The sequence below is a fragment of the Cygnus olor genome, chromosome 16 (genome assembly GCF_009769625.2).
Source record: "Cygnus olor isolate bCygOlo1 chromosome 16, bCygOlo1.pri.v2, whole genome shotgun sequence".
Taxonomy (NCBI): domain Eukaryota; kingdom Metazoa; phylum Chordata; class Aves; order Anseriformes; family Anatidae; genus Cygnus; species Cygnus olor.
The window spans coordinates 11,188,712-11,212,050 of NC_049184.1; the positions used below are offsets into that span (position 1 = coordinate 11,188,712).

At 37.7% G+C, this 23,339-nt stretch overlaps 2 protein-coding genes and 1 long non-coding RNA gene across 6 annotated transcripts in view; 2 read left to right on the plus strand and 1 right to left on the minus strand.

Moving 5' to 3' along the window:
* Nucleotides 1-5,934, plus strand: part of GNAS (GNAS complex locus) — a 151,033-nt gene extending 145,099 nt beyond the window's left edge. For 2 of the 4 annotated variants that reach the window (XM_040575415.1, XM_040575416.1), the window contains exons 10-12: nucleotides 367-497; nucleotides 1,541-1,608; nucleotides 2,486-2,890. In XM_040575415.1, the coding sequence (XP_040431349.1) occupies nucleotides 367-497; nucleotides 1,541-1,608; nucleotides 2,486-2,632 (346 nt within the window). In that variant the 3' untranslated portion in view covers nucleotides 2,633-2,890. Of the gene's footprint in view, nucleotides 1-366; nucleotides 498-1,540; nucleotides 1,609-2,485 lie in introns of all 4 variants that reach the window. The other 2 variants (XM_040575418.1, XM_040575417.1) reach the window with 1 other exon arrangement.
* LOC121078856 lies at nucleotides 2,486-12,460 on the minus strand. Its single transcript, XR_005824766.1, has 2 exons — nucleotides 10,995-12,460; nucleotides 2,486-10,689 (listed from the first exon to the last, which is right to left on the minus strand). It is a non-coding gene; the product is annotated as an uncharacterized LOC121078856 (long non-coding RNA).
* Nucleotides 12,461-12,702: 242 nt separating this feature from the next.
* Nucleotides 12,703-22,167, plus strand: NELFCD (negative elongation factor complex member C/D). The gene is given in 15 exon segments (XM_040575421.1): nucleotides 12,703-12,899; nucleotides 13,285-13,400; nucleotides 13,560-13,669; nucleotides 14,364-14,473; nucleotides 14,795-14,914; nucleotides 15,966-16,118; nucleotides 16,789-16,919; nucleotides 17,364-17,529; nucleotides 18,129-18,263; nucleotides 18,638-18,777; nucleotides 19,440-19,554; nucleotides 19,879-19,974; nucleotides 20,206-20,346; nucleotides 20,718-20,847; nucleotides 21,244-22,167. Coding segments are annotated over 15 exon segments (1,764 nt in total). The 5' UTR covers nucleotides 12,703-12,833; the 3' UTR covers nucleotides 21,279-22,167.
* The last annotated feature ends 1,172 nt before the right edge of the window (nucleotides 22,168-23,339 follow it).

Here is a 23,339-nt window from a genome sequence, read left to right on the forward strand (position 1 = left end):
AAGAACAGTCTGGAGAGTTACAAATTGGTAGCTGCCCTATAGAGGGTGAAGTAATTAAAGCAGTGGTAACCACTTTTTAATTTATTACTATAAGCTAACCTATTTGTTGTAGTTGGATTAACAGTAGAAAGTGGGCAAATTTAATTGCCCACATTAGAACCGTGTATACCAAACTCGGGGTGTGTACACCCTGAAATACACCACTGGATTAAGGTGTAAAAGAGAAACCTTTCACAATTATTATAGTGTGTCATATGAGTATGTTGTCTCCAGAACTAGATTATGTGTTAGTTTTGATGGTTTGTTTGTTTTAATAAATGATCCTAGCTATGCCATCTCAGAGTATCTGGCTTCAATTTTCTATAGGTGGCTACGGACCATTTCAGTAATTCTTTTCCTGAATAAACAAGATTTGCTAGCAGAGAAAGTTTTGGCAGGGAAATCTAAAATTGAAGACTACTTTCCAGAATTTGCTCGCTACACTACACCAGATGATGGTAAGATTTTTAAGTTTTATCAGCAATTTATCATTTTGTTATTAATCACATTTTTTATGTTTTTGGTATTTTCAGCTAAGACTTGAAAACTCCAAGTATAAATAGTCCTCACTGTTTCTCAGCCAGCCAGTAATGTTAGTTTTAGAATGTGAGAGAACGGCACAAAGCTACACCAGGGAAGGTTCCGGACATTAGGAAAAATTTCTTTACTGTGAGGTTGGTCGACACTGGAATAGGCTTCCTTGAGAGGTGGTTGATGCCCCATGCATGACAGTGTTTGAGAGGCATTTGGATAATGCCCTCAGTAATACTTTTTAACTTTAGGTTAGCCCCGAACTGATCAGGTAATTGGACTAGATGGTCTTTGCAGGTCCCTTTTGAACTATTTCCCCTAACCATTCAATTCCATTTTAGGTATTAATAATGTGACAGTCCTTTTATGCATGTAATATATTAATGCCAAAATCCCATTTCTTTGCTGGTAGACTACAATACAGCTTATACTAATACTACTGGAGAGATGCTCTAGTAATCTTTAATGCATACCAACAGAACCAACTTTGACCCTCATGTCAGAGGTAGTTGCCACAAGTCAACAAACTGATCCTTTTTTTAAATAGAAAGCCTATAATGAAGGGTCTTCCTCACAGTGCTGCGCAAATAAGTACATCTATACATGAATGGACCAGTAATAAATATAATATATTCATCTGTCATTTACAATTTATCTGTAACATCACTAGTACTGTTCCTAAGCTATTGCTGTGTGAGACGCAGTAGTCACAAGAGTGGACTCGTCTTTGTCGTATTTACAGTCATTTTTCTTACCTGACAAATGTCTGATACTATGGACACTGTAATTCTCCTTTGTTCCACTGTAACCTTGCTGTTTTAAATATGTTGTGCTTTGTTTTATCTTATAGTCAGTTTTGCAAAATACGTTTCTATCACATATGAGCAGAAAACAGAGCAAGTTATGAATTTTAGGCGCTGTTGGCAAAAAACATCTGTTTTAATGAGATGCTTATTTTATTATTAATCAGCAATACCAGAGCCTGGTGAGGATCCCAGAGTTACAAGGGCCAAGTATTTTATTAGAGATGAGTTTCTTGTAAGTATTTCCTTTCCTTCAGTATTTCTTATGTGATTCTTCTCAAATATAAGCTTTTAGGTACTTTTTAATATTGCAAAATGCTGCTATGTCTTGTGTAATTTATATTTAATGTCTGCACTGCGTAAAACAGGTTTAAGAGCTTTACCACTGTTTGTTAGCTGCTCTTCAGATAAGTTTGTTGACACAGTATGTAATTAAATAGCAAAAGCATTGGTGAGAATAAGGAACTTCAGATGAAGAATAATGAGTGAAACCTTGCTGCTGTTAATGGGACCAGGCTTTTATTCCATATATCGTTTCTAAAGACAAAGACTAATGAAAATAGGCATCATCTGCAAAATATTAATGTTCTTTTCTTGTTATCTTTTCCATTACTAGTCAGCTAAAGACAGAGGATTTTTAAAGTATTATTAAATTTAGTTGTAATGGTGAGCATGGCAATGAAGTTACTGACTCGTTTTAAATTGGAACAAAACAAAATTTGAAGAGAGGCTTTTTATAAGTATAAAACAGGGCTAGAAAGCTTGTACAATGAGGCAAAATCCCACTTTCTATACAGACAAAATTCACTAAGGGTTGTGTGGCTAAATTCACCAAATGTGCATATAAGTAATAGAACTTCCATGAGCTCCATTTCCACTGTGGAATTCCCCAGAACTCAGTGACCTTCTCACCATGTAATTCCGATCATTTTAAATTCCATGTTTTAGCTGAGACAGTGAGAAATTGTGGACATTTTGCCACTTAGTTACACCTTTTGAAAGCTCAGCTTACACGTTCCTATCTTAACCTTCATTCATCTGAGGTCTGGGAACACGTTTTTAGTTTTCCCCAGCCTTATTGTAACTCAGTATCTCTCTATTACTTTTAACAGAGAATCAGCACAGCAAGTGGAGATGGAAGGCACTATTGCTATCCTCACTTCACGTGTGCAGTGGATACAGAGAACATCCGGAGGGTTTTCAATGACTGTCGGGACATTATTCAGCGCATGCACCTTCGCCAATACGAGTTGTTGTGATGGAGAGCACTTTTTTCTGTGTTTTGGACTCCTTATTCCTTATTAAAAAAGAAAGAAACACCCTTGCCCACGAAGGGTGGAAGAGAACTGTTTGAATCTCCCATTGATTTGCACCCCTCAACTTTTTCTCCTTGCTGGACGATAGCAGCACTTCTAAGCTTGCTTCTGTACCCCTCGGACAGTTTGAGATGGTCCCTAACACTTAAAAGGCCATTTCCATGAGGACTCCCTAACACTGTTATTAACGAAAAAAGAAAGGAAAAAAAAAGAAATAAAAACTAATTAATTAAAAGTCCTGAATGTGGAGCACCTGAAAGAATTGGGGATTAAAATTTAAAGCATAAAACAAAAATTGGGGAGAGAAAACTAGGTAATTTAGCACTGTTGTGGGCATAATCATATAACCCGTGATCTCCACTTTGTATCATTCACTGCATCAGACAAAGAAGGTGCCAAGTCACAGACCAAGTTTGAAGACACACTTGAGTTTGGTTCTCTGACTGTAATGTGGCTTTGAACGGAAATACTGACAATTCTACAACAGACCTAGACAGTGCAAAAACCAACTGCTACCTTTCAGAAGGGTATTTTTAAATCCAGTCTTGGTGGTCTTAAGACAGCCATGGACATCTATGAATTGAACTGCATATGGCCTGTGATTGCAGAAAGAGTTAACCACACACTGTTTTCAGTTTGTCCACTGATGATCCCGTCTGCTATAAAAATCATTATCTGGACTGTAGTCCTCACAGTCTTTCCCTTCTTTTTCTTCTTCCCTCCCCTCATTTTTTATTTTACTGCTGGATTATTATTCTTGTACAGACTGTAAAATGTATTATTTTGTACAACTTTATTGAAAAAAAAATAACTTGTAGAAGATCTTTGTGCCTTGATTATGGCTGTACCTGTACAATGAGCTAAGATGTAAGTATGTTTGATTGCGCTGTACAGCTTTGTCAACCCTATCTGCAGCATTAGCTCAAGGTAGGGAAAATTTATCTGTAGTTTAGTTTTTCTGGTTTATAAAAGAAGGAAAAATACTGTTTAGTAAAAAAAAGAAAAAAAAGGAAAAAAAAGAAAAAAAGGAGAAAAAAAAAGAAAAAAGTACAAATTGTGCAAACTTAACCACTTTAAAAGTGAGGTCTTCAACAAGTGACCAGATGTTGCAGCATCATGCTTTTTAATTTTAGCTTTAATTCATTTAAATCTCTATCCAAATGCAAAACATGGCTTGTTTCTACATAAACCAAATTTTGCTACAAATTATAAATGTTAGTCTTTGGTCATTCATAGTCCTTTTTGCTGAAGACAAAAACAGAACAATAACAAACACATAGGGCATCATGCAGGTCTGGTGACCATCTCTAGACTGGGCCAAATACCCCACCAACCTCCACTTACACTGCGTGGGCATGATACTACCAGAATGACAAGGTGTGCACTGCCCTTGGATTTGGCCACTGAATTCCAGTTTCAAATGACATTTTTATTTCTCTTTTAATAAAGAGATACTTTAGAACCTTTTTGTTTTATATTAACTATATAAGTAGCTTAAAGTGAAGATGTGTGGATTTTTCTTAAACTTGAATAATTTATGCAAATTATATGCTTAGAACAACATGTGGTACAGTAAAAAGAAAAAGAGCAAAAATCACTGTAGCAATAAGAGAGCATGTAATTTTAGTAACTACTACACTGCTTTATATTTTATACCTAGGTGTTTTATGTCTCTGTGAGTGTGTTACTTTTTCATGTGTCTAAACCTACGTGTACAATTTGTACAGAGTCAGAAATTACAACTGTAATAACACATCTAGAACAGTGTTAGCCTATATTACTCAAGCATCCCTGTTTCCTCTTCATTTACACCCCTAAACTGATCTGGATCTTAATGCAGTGACTTTAAAAGGAAAACAAACAAACAAACAAACAAAAATACTTGTCTCTTTGCCTTTCACAGTAGCTTCCCTCCATCCAAGATCCTATGTTAAGTTTCTTTTTTGGGAAAAGGTCCAGTTTAAATTAAAATTAGGGTGTGGTCAGTGGTGTCTGTGCAGCTAGATTTGCTTCAGGTGTCAGATGCCTTTAATACTAAGAACTGAAACTGTTCAGGATTGTGAGTTTTCATTGCTTTTGTGGCTAAACTTTTAAATGAAAATAAATCACCTCGTCCATTTTCAGATATATAAAGAGCAGTCGGGGACTTGATGGAGTTAATGTCCCAATCTCTCTCAATTCAACATTAGTAGTGATCTTTCAGAAGACACTAAATTTTCTAAAAAATTCATCTGCAGTTGATACTCATTTTTGAAGAAGGATCTTTCCTGTTCACACGTTTAGGAAGTTGCCACCTAAACTTCATAGAACTGTGGGAGAGAATGACCGAAAATGGCCCTCTTTGATTTAAGAATGTATCCAGTGCCTGTAGGCAAAGGGCTGGTGTTTTCTATGGGTAAAAATGGGGGACACTTAGTGGAAAGGAAATTCATTGTGAGCCTTAATTTCAGTTACAGGAGCCAAAATCTTTAATTGAGTGCCAACCCTTATTTTCTTAAGCCTAGGAGGAGATGGTGTAAACACCAAATTTATAAATGGGGAAAACCTGTAGTGGTGTAAGGAATGTAATCTCTCATTGAGAGAAACAAAGCATCTCCATTAAAAAATAAAAAATAATCAGCTTCTTCCTCTAATAATGAGAAGGGTACATAATAACAATGAGCTATATAAGAAAGTAACAGTTTAAGAAACCTTCCTATAAAGCTTTATATGAACAGAAATGCTTAGGGGACTTTTTTTCCTTTCTTAAGTGAGGATAAAGGCAATTGTTTTGAATATGGTTGAGTTGCACAAGTATGGAGTGTGTGTGTGTCTTAATGTCTCAGTATTGCCTTTGTTAGTCTCTTTATTAGTCCATGCAGCTTGGTGGCCTGGTAAATGCAAGTCTTATTTTTAACAGCTTTTTTTTTTTTTTAATACAAAAAACATAAAGCTTTAATGCTTGCTATTTAATAAGTTACTGTGTTTTCTTATGTCTTTCTAATTTAGTGGCCATAATTTGCAGTTAATTGAACCATTCCAACCTAATGCTTACCCATATTTCCTAGTTTTGTTTTATTTATTTATTTGAACTTCTTGTTTTCATGATTGAGGACTTTCACTTCTGTCTCATTCATCTGTTTGGAAACTTCTGACCTTACAGCCAAAACTTTGCTCATTCTACTCAGTATTCATCGTGATGCTGAAGTGTAAGATACCTGCAAATGTAAACACTACCACTTTATTAATAAAAAGCAAATACAGTGTTTTAGGGCACATTTGCATCACTATAGTTGAGGTTGTGTCAGTATTTCCATTATAAACCCATAGCGGGTCTATATCTTGGCACTAAATTGCCCTAAGCTATATCTTTGCCATACAAGGCTTCTGCTCAAGCATGATTTGGTGGGTTGGTTTTTAAACAGTTTCCAACACAAACTCTTGTTTCTGTTTTAAGTTATACAACTGTTTTGTTGGATGGGGGTTGGTTTAAAAAAAAACAAAAAACTGGTTCAAGATTGTTTTTGGCACTTCTGTAACTCAGAAATGGTTTTGATTTAAAAACATAACCTTTGGCAAGCCAGTAACCTACAATATGGTCTGATCACTTTGGGTATTTTGTAAAAATAATAATAAATCGTAGAGATGTTGTGGTTTCAAAATCAGCTACTGTGCATTTGCAGTAACTTATTTCAACCCAAGAACTTTTAGCAATTTGTACATCAGTACACATTCAGCAACCAGTGTGATGGAGCAGATTAGTGATATCTCCTAAAGTTTTTTTTTTTTTTTTTTTAATAATGTAGAGAGATAAATTGACTATAGACTAAAAAAAGGTTCAGCTGCTTCCAAAAGTATTAAAAACTGCTCTCTTAGAGGCTGAAACGGGAGCTCTGAAGTTGTTAGGAGCAGACTTTGATGCAAAAGCATGAAGGCATGCTGGATCAGTTGTCAGAGATAGGAGCCCTAAGGGCTTATCTTCATTTATCTAAAAACTATTTTGAATCATGGCATTGAGGATAGGATTTACCCTAGAGTATTGTCATTAGCTCTAGAGGAACTGAAGCTATGTCTGTTCCAGTATGTTGCACATAATTGATACCTGCAACATAATTTACCAGTAAATCTATGCATAGAATATTGATGTTCATCACTTTAAAATCTGAGCACCTTGTAATTAGTTGTGGCACAATATTCCTGTAGAAAAAGTAGGCTGTTTTGTGTTATATCCTATTTTCAAATGTGAAAAATGATGTACCAGGGAAAACAAAAGGTCTAAATATGATTACACAGGACACGGACCACAGCTATGGAGACAGAACCCGTGTCATCTGAGCACCGGGCCAGTGCCTTAGCGATAATACTGTTGGTGATCGGTGCTATGCAAATGTCTAGAACGGATGACGTTGCAACAAGTTACAAAATGATGTAATGTATTCTGGAAGAGATTAAGTTCTTTTCCCCAGCTGTATCTAATATGCTATGTGTGTCTAACAATGCTGGCACTTAAAACAGCTCTTCCATGGTGGTCGATGATAAAATTCCTACTAACTGTAGAGTAGGATCAGGGCCATAGATCGCTATCAGTGGAAATCTTGCTCAGGAACAGATCCTCATCCCTAAAAACACGTTCAGTTTGTATAACAGTAAAAATATTTACAAGCAAACATCTGTTTGCAGTCCAAAAACAAAACTGTACCGTTCTTCCTCAGCTGGACGTTTTTGAATATTCATCCACTGGGAAAAAGTCTTTCTAACAATCTTTGAAGTGTTTTTGTAAATAAAATAAGCTACAAAGGGGATTTCTGAACCTCTGCCGATGAAAGCCATGAAAAATCTGAAAAATCTCCTCTCTGCTGACTGACAAGATAGAAATTCCAGGAGTGAACCAATTTTAATCCTCAACAAGTTTAAATACTGGAAGTGGACGTCTCTCAGCTACTAGGTAGATAAAGTGCTCCAGAGTATTTTACTGTATTGCAGAGATTGCTAAAATGTCAGCCATGAGTGCTGGCTTCATAACTAATTGTTTTCAGTCGTGATTCTCATGTTTTTAAAAGTTAAAGCTGCTTTTTACCCTGTCTACTTTTAATGTACTGAGCTGAGCAAAATGGGTACAGTTTAAAGCACAATTCTTCTGGAAACACCAACTCGGGGAGGAGCTGGCGAGGCCCTCATCTCTTGCTGCATAAATCATATAAAAATAATAAGATTTTTTCTAGCTTCTGGGTTCTACAAACGTAGCATGGTTCTGTGGAAAAAATAGGGAGTTCTTCTCTAGGTAAACAACAAAAACAAGTGCTTGCTGATACCTATGCAATAAGGGTAACAGATCAAGTACGTAATATAACTTTTTTTAAAGAAAACATTAAAATAGAATCTACTTTTTTTCCATTTTTTTTTTCACCAAGGAAATCTGCCCCAAAAACCTTTGATTTAATGACAGGAAAAAATAAAGCCTTTAAATGTAGTCCCAAATCCAGAGAGAATCAAGTTTTGAGGGAGAAGATGCCAACCCTAGGGGTTTTATGTAGCATAACAAGCTTTCAGAGGCTGGGGTACCAGAGACAAATGTAAACAAATTCAGAATTAAAATGTTAATGCATCTCTTCACTTTAATTTACACACTTGTTTTATTAAATGAAAGCATAATACCTTTGTACGAAATAAACTAATTCTCCAATCTGGATAAAGAATGGGCTTAGGACTGAAGTAGTAATCATGGGAGTTCTCTCAGTTCTGTTGTTGTGTTATGCAAACTAAGTAATGTTTTTAGGCTGTGGATTTTATACGAATTATAGATAGTGAATAATAGCGTTCCTATTTATAGTTTTCCTGTATTTGATATGAATTTGGAATTACCATTTTTACAACAAAAATGCTAGAGTGCCAGTAGAGATCAGGCATTGAAAAGAACTGTATAAGGGCTATGAATCACATCATCAGGCTTGTGAGGGAAGGCTACTTGGAAAGGGGTTCCATTCTGGTTAATTTCCAGTACATTATCAGTTTTCTGTTGGCAGTATCAGAAGAGCTTCCATAAAAAGGCAAATGGAGGGGTAGGGTGATAAAACCAAATAGATGTCTGTGTAAGACTTCAAAGTATTAATGAAAAGTGTTTTAAACTTGCGTTAACCCTAGATCCGGAGGAGACAGCATCTCTTTCCTGAAGTGTGTGTGTGGTGATTCATATGTGTCTCTGCATTTTTAATTTTCGATCACTTTTTACTTGAAGGCACAACATCCAAACTGAAGTAATGGATTTGATGAAGGTTTTGGTGCTAACCTTGAGTTCTGTTTCCCACAGGGCAAGCTGTGCTGGGTTACAATGGTTCATCTGTGTAAGGAGTCCAGATGCCCAGTGGTGCTGCAGGCAATGGCTATTGTTAACATATTTGTGATTTAAAACAGGAGCCTACAACTTATGGTTCTGCCCAACATCATGGTCCAAAGACTGCTACCTTTCAATTAAGCGACTCTACTGTCCCTGTCTCCTCACGCCGTCTACTCTTTGTAATATATATGGTTGATAAGCAAGAATAGAGCAGCTGTAAAGAAAAAAAAACAGTTATGAGACAACCTCATTGTAAGTACAAAGGAACTAGGGAAAGCTAGATAAACAAGGCTCCTAAATTCATCACCTTGGACATTTAAAATATTTATTTGGGAAATTATTCATTTCCCAGGTACAAGTGACCAAGTTCAGGATCTTTATACAAATTTTCAAGGTCAGAAAATGTATTTATTTAAAAGGCCAGGATGTCCCCAACTAAGGAACTACAAAAAAATACAGAACAGGCAGAAGTGAAGTGTAAGTTTAGTGTTTCCAATGATCAGTATGCAATTAAACTGTAGAACTTGCTTTAAAACAAGAAAATAGTTCCACCATAAGGTTATGTTAAGAAGTACTCAAAGCATTGCAAGGCTATGCTCTTAATCAACCCACAGTATATAAATAAGCCTTGCTTTGTCTCTGAATACTTCTCAGTTACATAGAAATTTGTCAAGCATTCAATGGCTGGAATAACGCTGCTACCAGGAATTGTAAATGTCAAGGTACTAAAAAAAAAAAAATGCTCTGCTTGAGAAGAAATCTTTAGCCAAAACTCATTAGTCTAATTTGATGCTGCTGTACTTTCCTACTGAATTTGAAAGTTATTACCTGATCTCTAGTTGAAAGTATTGTCTGATTTGCAAAAGGCTAACAATTACAAAATACAAAAAACATGGATAAAAAGCAAACAGTTTTTGTTGGAGGTCACCTTTTCCATTTGGAATGTCTTTTTGTTCCAGGAAAGAACCAAATGATCACCTGTGTCATATTTAGCACTGCTTTAGGTAGGAAATCTTGAAACAAAGCTGTTAGCAATTTGCTCAAAAATCAAGCAACGGAATTTGATAGCTGGGAAATAAATAGTTTTCCACAGTCTCTAGATGTGGCTCTTTTTCACCCACATCTACTGCCCAGGTTGCCTTTAGAGCTTCTTCAAGGCATGCTGCAGAGTGTCCTAGGCCGGCCTTTACAGAACAGTTATTTGGCTCAAATATGCTGACTGCCTCATCAAAATCTCATTAGTTGGGAACTGTGACTCGAGAACGTTTTACATACAAACTATAGTCAAATATGTATTCAGTGAGAAATTTGTTACCTGCATTTGCTAGATAATAAAACCTTTCAGGAACACTCAGGTAAGTCTAAGTGCTTTTATTATACGCAGTGGTGAACAATTCACTGAAACTGAAAAACACAAATGCATATGGGAGAACACAGTTAAAACCAAGAGGACAACCAATATTATTTCCATTCAAAGTTGTAAAAGTTTAGTTTGCAAAATCGGTTTCTGATACGCTTGTTTTTCCAGCAGTTTAATTGATACCTTGAAATTTGTTTCTGTTCTGACTTTGCTTCTTGTTTATTGGCCTGCGGTGGGGAATGCCTGAACATTGCACTTCTTCTGCAAAGGGCCATTCTGCTGATGTCTGGCCCTCGTACAAGTCCCTAGTTTTCTCCTCTAGGAAAGCTGAAAGTAAATGCTTTGAGTATTGTTCATTCTTTATACTAAAATTATAACAATATTAACAATAAGTTTCTGTTACTGCAATCAAAACAGATGGAAGTATATAAAGACAACACAACTTCTGGTTTTGAAAGTCAGTCACTGAAATTATTAGTAGCATTAATATCTAATACCACTATGTCTCTCAGTGGTATGAAATCCTTTTCCAAAGGATTTTTCAATTGGCTTCCAGCCTCAGCCTGTCACTTCACTCCCAGTTATTTCCTCATAAAAAATGATCAATGCTTTCATAAGCATTAAAAAGTTACCTTACTGTCCTCTTGGCTGCAGAAAATCAAGGAATTATCCAGCATAGGTAGAGAGCCCATCTGTTGTGCCTCTACTTCAATCCATGCCTTTTGTTCTGAAAAAGTCTCTTTTCCATCCCGTTGACAGAATACAAAGAACATTATCATGGGCTCACAAAAATGTTGAAGTGTTTCAAAAAGGGTCGTTTCACCACTGCAAGGCAGTGTACAACAGCACAACTCATGCTGCGCTGCAGTATGAGTTACAGCTCTGGTGGTGTATACTTTCTGTACTGAAATTTAAAGTGTAGTAAGCCCTTCACTTAGCACTATTGGTATTAGTGGCCACACTTGAACAAGGACTACATCTCCTGAAGATGCTACAACAGCTGTTCCTGGATAGGTGTTTGTTTGTTCTGTCATACTAAGTGATTTCACAGGCTGCATTGAAGAATATGTAATAACTTTTATTAATTTTCAGTTAGAAACTGAACAAGAATAAACAACCTTTTAAACAATTAATCAGCAACACTCTTGTTTGCCCTCCAAATCCCAATGCACATCCTCATCCTCCCCTTTCTCGCATTTAAACTCACACAATTTTAGAACAGGAGTTGATCTGAAGAGAGACAAAGGGACGCTGTATTTGTCTCACAAGGTCTCAGTTTCAGTAACACCCATCTCCTTGCCCAAGGTCAGGCTGTAAGCTCAGCGTCTATTCAGGACTTGGCCCCTTTTTGTTTGTCTGTAACTCCCAGACCCTCCCCGCCTCAGGCCAGCACCCAGGCCCGATGCTCTCCTGCAGGCCTCTCTGGGCAGACCCCAGGAAGGGCAGCACCAAGGCCCGACCTCAGTACAGCCACTGCCCTGAGGATCCAGCTTTGTGTCCGGGGGGAGCCAGTCGTGTTTTCTTTATGTGACAGCCTGCTCCTGGTGGGGACACGAGGCTGCAAGAGCCTCAGGAAAGGGGACCCATATGGTACAGGCCTCTCTGCTGCCTGGAAATGAACCTGTTAACAACCCATATCGTTACCTGTAGGGGCTACAGTTGGTCTCTTGTCTTTTTAGATCAAAGATTCCAGGGTTTTGTCTTTGGCTAGAAGTAACAAATTTTGGTTTGCAATGAGAAAAGACAGGTTAATTTAATATTATTCTCCAGCAAGTTTAGGGGACACTGTTACACTGATTCTGGTCCTAAAACCTTACAATCCTGACATTTCCATTATACCAAAGGTATCTTTGTTCTTTAGAGGGACTGCTTTTTCCTTCTACTTGTTAACTTTTAAATCATACAATAATATTTAATAATTACCATAAATTTGTTGTTGCTTTTCTAACATTTTTACAGTATGATGATCCAATTTTTTCTCTTCTCTTGCAGCCTCCATCTGCGTTGCTATGGCTTTGGGAGGCCTGGTGCTATAGGGATGCTTTTTTTTTTTTTTAACACGGGAGCAGCTTTTAGGTTGTCATATTTCATTGCTATTTGCTGCGTGGTTTCAGCCTTCGTTTACCAGGCAGTGTCTGCACGGCAGCGAACGCCCACTCCAGGGGGAGCGGCGCTGAGGCGTGAGGTGACGGCCCCGCTCCCCCAGCACAACCGGCTCCTGTAGCCGGCTCCTCGCACCGGCTCTGGGGCAAGAAACTCCCCACGAAGCGGCAGGAGGGTGACGGCTTTCAGGCACAAACTACCCTCACAGCTCCAGAGGCCGCAGCGGCGGCACCTCCCCTCAGCTGAGGCCGGCCCGGAGCCAGGACAGGCTCCGCCCGGCCGCCGCCCGCCATTCCGCGCCGCTCCGCCCCGGGGGCCGGTCGCGGCCTGGTTCCGGCCATCGCCGCGGGTTTTTCGGCCGAGGAGCTATGGAGGACGCCGATTACTTCGAAGGGAGCGCGGCGGAGTGGGGGAACGAAGCGGACGGGGGGGCGGTGAGAGCCGGAGGGCGCTGGGCCTGAAGCGGTCGGGGTTGGGGGGTCGCCATTCCGCCAGGCTGCTCTGGGGACCGGCGGGCTCCTGTCCCCTTTCTGGGGTCTGGGGGCTCCGGGGCTTCTCCTCTCGCCCTGCCCGGCCGTGGAGGGAGGCCTGGCAGGGACTCGGCGGGGACGGGCCGAGGCGAGAGGTGCCCAGCGTGGGTGTCCGCTCGGGGCTGTGGGACCTGGGTCTTGGGGGGGTTAAAAAGAAAGAAAACAATAGCAAGGTGCTGTTAGGTTTGCGCCTGCTCTGTTAAATCGTGCTTTTTTCGTGAGTGGGTCGTGTGCTGTGGGTTAAGCGGGGAAGAACTGAGGCGACTGACCCGGCTGTGTTTGCAAACAGCAGGATGATGAGGATGGGGAGGGAGAGGATGATGCCGAAGTCCAGCAAGAATGCCTGAAGAAATTTTCAACTCCTGACTACATAATGGAGCCGTCTATATTTAACACGCTAAAAAGGTGAGTGCAGCTTGCTGTGCAGTGCTACTGTTTTGTATGGAAGTATGCAAAAATAAATGATGCTGTTATTTTCCCTTTATTTAGAGTTCCTTTCTTAATATAGTTTTCAAATTGTTTAAATATTGTTTTCAAATTGTTCTTTTCTAATTATTTCATCAGATATTTCCAAGCAGGAGGTTCTCCAGAGAATGTCATCCAGCTTCTTTCTGAAAACTATACAGCAGTGGCACAGACTGTAAATTTGCTGGCAGAATGGCTCATTCAAACAGGTAGGATAGGTAATACTATATAATTTGGTCCTGTAGTCTGTCTTTCATCATAAATATGTGAATTAGTGGCAAATTTGATCAATTTCAAAAATGGATCATATTAGAGTTGTTATCCTGTATGTGTACGTGACTAAATTCTTTATGTGAAAGATGTCTTCAGGATGCATATTGCCATTCCTTTCTGTTCTTGTGTAACATCATAATACGTTGATTCTGTTCAGAGAATAAGTAATCTGTTTGTTTTTGTCAAAACTACTGATACCCAACATATTTAAAGCAGATGGACTCTAGCCTGCAGTAACGTGGGTTTGCGCACCAATCCTGGTAATCTCTTTTGTGTTTAGGATATTTTGGTATCACACCTAGTGACAGTCTTGTGAGATGACTGGTATTGCTGTTAGCATGAGTGATGAAGAGGGCGAGAGAAAAGGGCTAGTGTAACCTGCCTGTGATCCTAAGCATAGTTTGCATTTAGGAAAAATGACTGAGAATCTCAAAATCTGTACGTGTCTGTATCTGCATGGCTTGAAAATAGAACTGATGGCTCTTCTCTCATCTTCTGCCTGTGGATAAATTTCTGGTAAATCGCAGAGTAACTTCTGTTCTCATAATAGAACATTGTTGAAAATTTGAAAATTTTGCTGCCATGTTTGATTGGATTGCATCTGCCAAGTTTTTTGTTCCTTCTGTATAGGTGTTGAGCCAGTGCAAGTTCAGGAGACTGTGGAAAACCATTTAAAGAGCTTACTTATCAAGCATTTTGATCCTCGGAAAGCAGATTCCATCTTTACAGAGGAAGGAGAGGTATGCATGGAATCCATGTTGTTGTCTTTACATGACATGAGTGGATCCTGTATAGATGTCTTTGTGTGTTGGAGTAGTAGATGGTGGGGGATGGAAAACTGTCTTCTAAGCTGTTTAGTTAAACAACCGTTTTCAGAAAACCAGCTCTATTTCACTAGAGTTCTCAGGGGCTTAGAGAACTTAGAAAAGTGGAATGCATCCTTTGTTGTAATAAAGTCCTGCATAGCAACTGATTGGACTCCTGAGAGGTAAAAAGCTTACTTTTAATGATATTGACAAGTAGATATTCTTACTTTTATTTCTATTCCTTAACTTTTTCAGACTCCAGCATGGCTTGAGCAAATGATAGCACACACTACATGGAGAGATCTCTTTTACAAGTTGGCAGAAGCCCATCCGGACTGTTTAATGCTTAATTTACTGTGAAGGTAGTATGCTGAAGTGTAATAAATGAGACGTTCCATACCAGGTTAATTGTTCTGGCATCAAATGTTGGCTATAGTCTTGTCTGTATCTCATATGTGTTTCTGTTAATACTACTTATTCAAATGTCAGAACAGTACAAGTACATATTGGTGAGAGGAATTGTCCTACGAATTGTGAATGTAGTTTTCCAATTTGACCTACTGCTTTTTGAGATTTTTTTTTTTTGCTCTGATCTGTGTTTGAAAATTGTGCATCATGTGTTTTCTAAATTGTATTTTTATGGTTACTGGGTTGTGAATTCAAAGGCTTTCAAGTCGGCCTTTGTTTTCATACAACAGTGAAACAAAAACTAGTTTGCTATTTAAGAGAAAAATAGCGAGAATGTCTATATCTCTAATTTTATTTTTATTGCCACGTCCTAGTGACTTGTTCCATTTTTGAAGATGACTTGTAGTACAGAAAGTCTTAAGCGTTGGATACCTTTTATATAAATCATTTGCAGTGTTATTGGAATTCCCTTACTTTAGTGCTATAAGAACAGATTTATCTTGTGAGTGCTGGGAAACAGTTGTTTAAAGGTTCTTACACACTTTTTTTTTTTTCCCCAGTGACAGTTATTCTCCTGGACTTTTTGCACATGCATGCATGTGTGTGCGTAAGACCCTATTACTATATATTGTATTTATTACATATGTACATCCATATATATGTACACAAGTACCAAAAATAACTAATTTTTAATCTTGCTTTGTGGTTCTTGTTGGCATGCATATTTAATCTCATGTTAGGAGATAACATTCTCATATTGGAGGTATAATTCATGTGAATAATTGTTGTTTCCTATGTGAACGAGAAGTTTATAACAATTTGTGGTGCAGTGGAACACTTCAGATCTTCATTGGCTTCTTCTTCTGTATTCTAAATGATGAACATGAATTCCAGCAAGTGTATGAAGAGGAAAATCTCACGTGTTCTTCTAGGCTTGTTAGGATATCTGAAATATCAACGTAAATAATATAGGTATTTAGTGATTTATTTATTCATTTACTTACTGGTTTTGTTATAGCTTATATCTGATGCTGGATATCAAGGGGAAATAACTAGTGTTTCAACAGCATGTCAGCAACTGGAAGTATTTTCCAGAGTCCTGCGCACATCTCTGGCAACAATTTTAGATGGAGGGGAAGAAAACCTTGAGAAAAACCTCCCTGAGTTTGCTGTAAGTTCTCTGTTCCTTCTTATGTGGGGAAAATTATTTGTTTCCTTTCCAGTTAGAATATACAAATCATTGTGGGACTGTGGAAAATCTTGACATCTTCTGAAGTCTTAGAGAATTTTATGAAAAGAAGCTATATATGAGTTAAAAAATATAAATTTGGTGATTCTGTCACCAGTCATGTTTTGAGCTGTGTATGTAACATTTCCTGCATTTCTTATATGGATCGTATAAAGGAAAAACTGTCTTCTTTCACACTTAATGCAAGATCTAAGGATCAGTCTAATCAGTCCTCTGGCAAATTCTAATAATTGTTTTATCATCCATGTCAGTGTGAAAGTTGCCATCTGAATCAACGTAGCGTTTGTTCTTTATTATGAAATAGTGTAATGACTTTTGGATGGCTTTGGACTTGGTTTACTTTTTAAATATTGCCGAGTATGAGTAGGCTAAATTTTCCTCTCTAGCATCTAAAAAACATACATTCTCAATGTAGTCATTTCTTCTTGCATGGTATCAGTGCACAGTGATAGACTATGCTTTTCTGTACTTTCGTCTTCCTTATCTTCCTTTTGTATTAGTAGATTGCGTTGAAATCTTTGCTATTAAGGCAATGTAATCATAAAAACATTTCTTTGTTTTCTGGTAATATTTTTCATGTGCGCCTTCACAGAAGATGGTTTGCCATGGAGAGCACACGTATCTTTTTGCTCAATCTATGATGTCCATATTAGCTCAAGAAGAGCAAGGAGGGTCAGCTGTCAGACGGATTGCTCAGGAGGTTCAGCGATATGCTCATGAAAAGCAAGTGCCTTTTATATTTATCAGTGAAACATAAGACACCATAATGTATAATCTGCTTCTTTTGCTCATTCCTGATTACCTTATACCGCAAAAGGAGAATTCTTAGTTTTTTATTCATTCTGTGGTAGTGTGAAATCACTTGCAACAGAGCAGTTCTTGTAGCAGGCTTCAATGTGTAGAACAACAGAAAAGTTCCTTGTCCTGTACTGGGAGAACTGAAGTAGGAATAACAAAGAATTTATATTTCCATCTATTACAAAAATATTTATTTTTATTATTTGATGCACATTTTAGAAGTAAACCAGAAAAATACAGGCTTGTTTCTGTAATTACCCGCGATAAGAGGTTCTGTCATCAGGTGTTGCATTACATAGGGTGAGGCTAGAACTAAATTGTCCAAGTAACGAAAATAAGTTCCTATGTATGTTTGTGTTATTCATCTAGAGGCCATGATGCTAGCCAAATCACTTTAGCGTTGGGTACTGCAGCCTCTTATCCTCGTGCATGTCAAGCTCTTGGTGCAATGCTGTCCAAAGGAGCTCTGAATCCAGCAGATATCACTGTCTTGTTCAAAATGTTTACAAGCATGGACCCACCTCCAGTAGAACTGGTTAGTAGCTGTCTTCTTTTTAACCTCTGTAACTTTCTTCTGTTACCGTAGCATTCAAAAATCTGAGGTCTTATTGTGCTAAATGTATTGACACAAGATAGAATTTTATCACTCAGGCTCACCCATCTGTAATTTTAAATAATGTATAAATGAGACTACTATTTGTATTGTATTTTGCATTAGCTTCTTCTTTTTTTTTTTATCATTCCAATCTGCCTTTTTACATATAATTGATTAATTTAAAGAACTTCCCAATAGGAAGGAAGTAAAGATGGCAAGGAATTCACTTCCTTCTTTAAAACAAAAAATTATATCAATTTTGCATTTTGTTATAAGCAGTCGTAAATGGCATGTTCTAACATGGGTTCTGGTAACAAATGGTGGCATTTAGATACTTGAGTAATACAGTTTCTAACTTGCTGCTCTTTTGTGCGCTTTTTGTGTGCCAGTGTCAAAAGTTCAGGTCTCTTCTGAAACCACCTAGCTTATTCCTGAGGAGGAATTTGATAAATCTTGCTCTATGAGAGACACGTCAGATGTAAAAAAATTGTATTTTTCTCTTAATTCTCAGACTCTAATAAACCATTCATTTTCTTCAGATTCGAGTACCTGCCTTTCTGGACCTCTTCATGCAGTCATTGTTTAAGCCAGGTGCTAAGATCAACCAGGACCACAAGCACAAATATATTCACATACTGGCATATGCAGCTAGTGTAGTAGAGATGTGGAAAAAGGTAATGTTCAGTTCTGTGCGTAACGTTTTCTTTTCACCTATGGTGGTATAACTGTGCTGAAGAAAATGGTTGGTCATTAAGTGGCTCAGTTTAAAATGATATGTTCAGCTTGGTTTGTTTATTTTATGAAATGTTTCAGGCTTCACGTGTGAGTTTTTGGAAGAAAAAAATCAATGAGCTGGGAATTAGATAAAGCAAATGTCCTTCTATTGCAGCTCATTGATACTTGTTTCTTCTAAAACTTGCCTGTGAGTCTAACTTTGAGAAATACAATGTAGTCTTAGGGTTATGTCTAGCTACAATTCCTTTCCTTAAGTAAACAAAGACTCCCTGTATATTTGTGTCTCTTGCATTTGAACTTTGTATTTTGTCAGAACAAGAGAGTCAGCATAAACAAGGATGAACTCAAGTCAACTTCAAAAGCCATTGAAACTGTTCACAACCTGTGTTGCAATGAGAACAAAGGAGCATCAGAGTTGGTTGCAGAACTGAGCACTCTCTATCAGTGCATCAGGTAAGCAGAGAGATTGGTCCCAAGTTTCCATTTCTGGAAGGAAATTAGTATTTAGGAGAGAAAGTACTGCTAAAGGGAAGTGCCTTTGTGGGCAGCTCTGTGAGAATGTCCACACTGTAGAATGGGTGAATATGTGGTCTAAAAGTAGCTTTCAAAACTGTACATTTGATTCCTTGGAATCTTTCCCTCATGAGGACAGGAATTCTGGCTTCCGTTGCAAACTGCACCTCTTGTGTTGTAGAGCATCTTGGCTCTGCCAAGAACGGCTCTGCCATTGGAAAAAGGTGACAGATTACTTTGTCTTCCTAATGCAGCTTTCTTAGCAATAGATGCATCCTTTCTTCTCCTCTCAGTAGTATGAAATAGCAGATATTGAATAAACTGGATCAAACTCGGGGTGTATGTGAATTATGTTGCCTGCTTTTAGCATTTGTGCTGAGCAGGGAGTGTCTTTTGTAGAAAGAATTATTCTCCAGCTTTTTTATTTATATTTTTGGTGAAGACTGCTCTTGATGTATACTGGCAACTCTTCAAGTAAAACTTCTCAAGCTTTATTAATTCTGTTTTAAGTTAAACTATGAAAATCTAGCAATCATTAGAATATGCTGGAAGATGGTGATTGTTTGGATGCTCCTGTTCTAAAGTGACCTCTTTTTCTGTAGGTTTCCAGTGGTGGCAATGGGTGTGTTAAAGTGGGTGGACTGGACAGTGTCAGAACCACGATACTTCCAGCTGCAGACTGATCATACCCCAGTTCATCTGGCATTACTGGATGAGGTAAAAGTGTACAGATAAACCTGGCTGGAGAGCAAAAGCAACTTTTATCCTTGTTACTAGAATTACATCCAGTTCATGGAATGCCTATCATTTACAGTAAATATACAAAGATGAATCTATTTCTATTTAGAGTTAATTGTTTGGTTTTGTCAGCTCAGCATTATTTATATTAGGGAAATTTGGGCATTACAGAAAGAAGCGGTGGTATACTTGTCTAAAAGAATTTACATCTGGCAATAAACATCAGTGTAAACTTGTCTAATAAGAGCAGCACATTGTTTTTTAAATTGAAGTTCTGTTGATCTTACTTTATCTTGTTTGCAGATCAGTACGTGCCATCAGCTGCTTCATCCCCAGGTTCTACAGCTTCTTGTCAAACTCTTTGAAACAGAACATTCACAGCTTGATGTAATGGAGCAGGTGATTCTCAAAGGATTCAGTATTTGCATTCCTTTGTATTACTTATGCTTTCTTAGGGTAACTGCTGTTATCACAGCAGTTCTAAGAGTTACGAACATGATCATGATTAATAAGTATCATAGCAGATATTGAATCTATAAGAATGAACAATGAAAATTGTACGCTCTTGAGAGTATATTTCTAATGTATTGGTTTGCCTCCTGCACCCTGCTCCCTTCCCCTCCTTATCAGCTGGAATTGAAGAAGACACTCCTGGATAGAATGGTGCACTTACTCAGTCGAGGATACGTCTTGCCTGTTGTCAGCTATATCCGCAAATGCCTGGAGAAGCTAGACACAGATATCTCTCTCATCAGATACTTTGTTACAGAGGTCAGCAGCAAAAAAAATGTGTTTACTAACATGTAGAAATAAACTTTAATATCAGTTGTATGTTTGGATGGATACCATGTCAGCTTGCCTCAAATTCAAAAATACTTGAAGATAAGAGATGGGTTTCCAAGCAATGTATGTAATATTGGTATTCACAAGGACATGACTTAGTCGTACGGTATCTTGACTTCTGATAGTATTAAGGTAGTTGTAGAGTACCACAAGAATGCATAATCAATTACTTGTATGGACAATAAAAGGTCTTAAAAGTCCAACTACTTATATGCTTTTGAGACAAGTATTGTGAATTAAGTAATATTTCTAGTATACACCTAACAGGAAGAATAATCCAATTTTGTCTACAATTTCAGGTATTGGATGTGATTGCTCCTCCATATACCTCAGACTTCGTACAGCTTTTTCTTCCAATCTTGGAGAACGAAAGTATTGCAGGTACTATTAAAACAGAAGGTGAACATGATCCTGTCACTGAGTTTATAGGTAAGTCATGCTTATTCATTGCACATCTCCTTCCTTGTGTATTTGTTACAGTTTGTAAATAATATTTAGCAGCAGGATTGCTAAAAATAAGAACGCTTGCCAGATACTTTGACAGATTATTTCCCTTTTGTGGGCCTGTGTTTAGCAATTTTTCTTTAATCAAGAATCTCTGGGTAGTAGTTGAAGAACTTGAAGACAAATACTGCTTTTGGAGAGCTGACACTGTAGTAAAGAAAAAAGTAAGGAAGTAGTCTTTCATAGTACACTCATTTCCTAGGGGGGGAAAAAAAGACCTGCTCAGACCCTAAAATCCTAGTTAATTGTGTAATGCAGAAATTCACATGCAGACAGATAAATCACAGTAATATACTGAATACTTTTTTTCTTTTTTTTAAGCTCACTGCAAATCTAACTTTATTATGGTGAACTAAGCAGTGGAAAAATCAAGAATGCAGAGCACATGATCGCTACTTTGACATACTCTCCACCAGTAAGGTTCTATAACTGGGCAACACAGCAACAACAACAAAAAAAAGAAAGAAAAGGCTGAAGGGCATTTGATTGACTTGCATGGTGACCTTGAGGTTTATATCAGAGGACTGTTAATGTAATTTGGAAAACAAAATAATACTGAAGGATTTTCTGTTATTAAACACTGATATAAATCTGAATATTCTGAAGTGGGTAGCAGGAGACACACAAACCTGTCTCAAAGAATGCTCTTTTCAGTTACTTGCGAAACTTGTCACTGATTCTTCATGTGTAGTATACAAAACCTGAAGAATGGGGAAGGTAGTTCCTAATTAACACATCTTGCAGGTAGTTCTCTGAAGACTAAAAATCTTGAATGCTATAGGCTTTGATCTTGTGAGTTAGGAAGAAAAAAATGGAAAAAGCATGATTACCTCTGTGCTGCAGAGTCCATGATGCCTTTCTCACTTTTGTATTTTAGTAAAATTCTAAATGTCCTATATATGTACTGCTATGAGAAAACACGTTTTACATAATAGAGGTTGAGTTGTAACAATCAAGGTTAGTTTTGTATTAACAGATGGATCCGATGTGAGTGTGATATCTTTCAGAATCTATTTTTTTTTTAAATAGATGCATCAAATGTTACTGGTAAGTTTCATTACCACATCAGAATTCTCTTGCTGTCTAAAAAATGTGTGCGCAAAAGCTTCATTACTGTGATGTGGCTTGCTTTTTTTTTTTTTTTTTTAAATACTTCTCTGTACTCTGTCTGGGTTGATGCTAAACAGTTGGGGATACCCCCAAGATTACAATGTACCTTTAAATAAAGGTCTTTTCTTTTCCAGAGACTTCTTTCAGAGACCACTATTTGGTTCTGTTCATCGGCCTGGATTTCTCTTTGTACATAGAAATATTATTCAAAAGGGGTATAGCCAAGACTATTTGCGCTTTTCCAAGCGCATCTACTTCCCGAGGAACCTATTTTCTAAAAGACAAAGGTGACATTTTAAATCAACTTGCTGTAAATTTAAAATCTAAATTGATTTTGCTCTTTTCTGCTGTCACTGATTTATGAAGGGGAACTCTAGGCTACCATGACAATTTGAGACAGAAGTCGATTGTATAGATTCTTCATTCCTTTCTAAAAGGAGTGCATCTTTCCTTTCCTCAGCCAGTCTTTCACATGACTTTTTTTTTCCAAATGGACGTTTAAAGCTCCCCTTCTTTGCACATCTTTTAAATGTCTTGCTACTTGAACTTGCATGAGACCTACTCTTCATAATATTTTCAGTAGAATTCACACACAAGTTTGGTTTGTTTTAGACCCTGGCTTCCTTTCTTAGTAGGAATTAGTAACTGCAAAAACAACTTACCCTACAGCTCTTCCTTTTTTGTGTGTAGCGCTGCCTCATATACTGTCTTCGTGATAATCAAGAGCAGTTTGTTACTGTCTCCATCACAAAGCTGACAGCTGTTCAAAGCAGACTTCTGCTTTTCTCATTGTTCAAGTTTCATATCACTTCCTTTACACATTCGAGTTCCTCTGCGCTCATGGCTTATCATGATATTAAGCTAGTTGAAACTTCCATGATGCTGCTGTCAGTACTATTATACTCCCCCGTCCTTCTGCTGAATAGGACTTAACTTACAGTAGGTATTGCAGCTTGGCAGAATTAATCTTATTGTCACTGTGGAGTCATTTTACTATGACAAAGGAAAGCCAAGGAAGTAGCTGGAACTAACCAATGCACAGCATGAGATTCTTGATTACCTTTTGCCTAGAGTTAAGCATCTATTCCAGTCTTCTTTAAAACTGAAGAGGTGAATAGTAGATGATCAACAGCTAATCATTAGAGTATGATTCTTGTACATAGGAACCCAGAATTAGGGCCAAATCAACCAGATCTAAAACATGTTGATATCTGATAATCAGAATAGCACAATGACCTTGACTCAATGACTATCATCACTATTGTTTCATGGATCTTAGCCATTCTGTTAAGCATAACAGTCTCTGA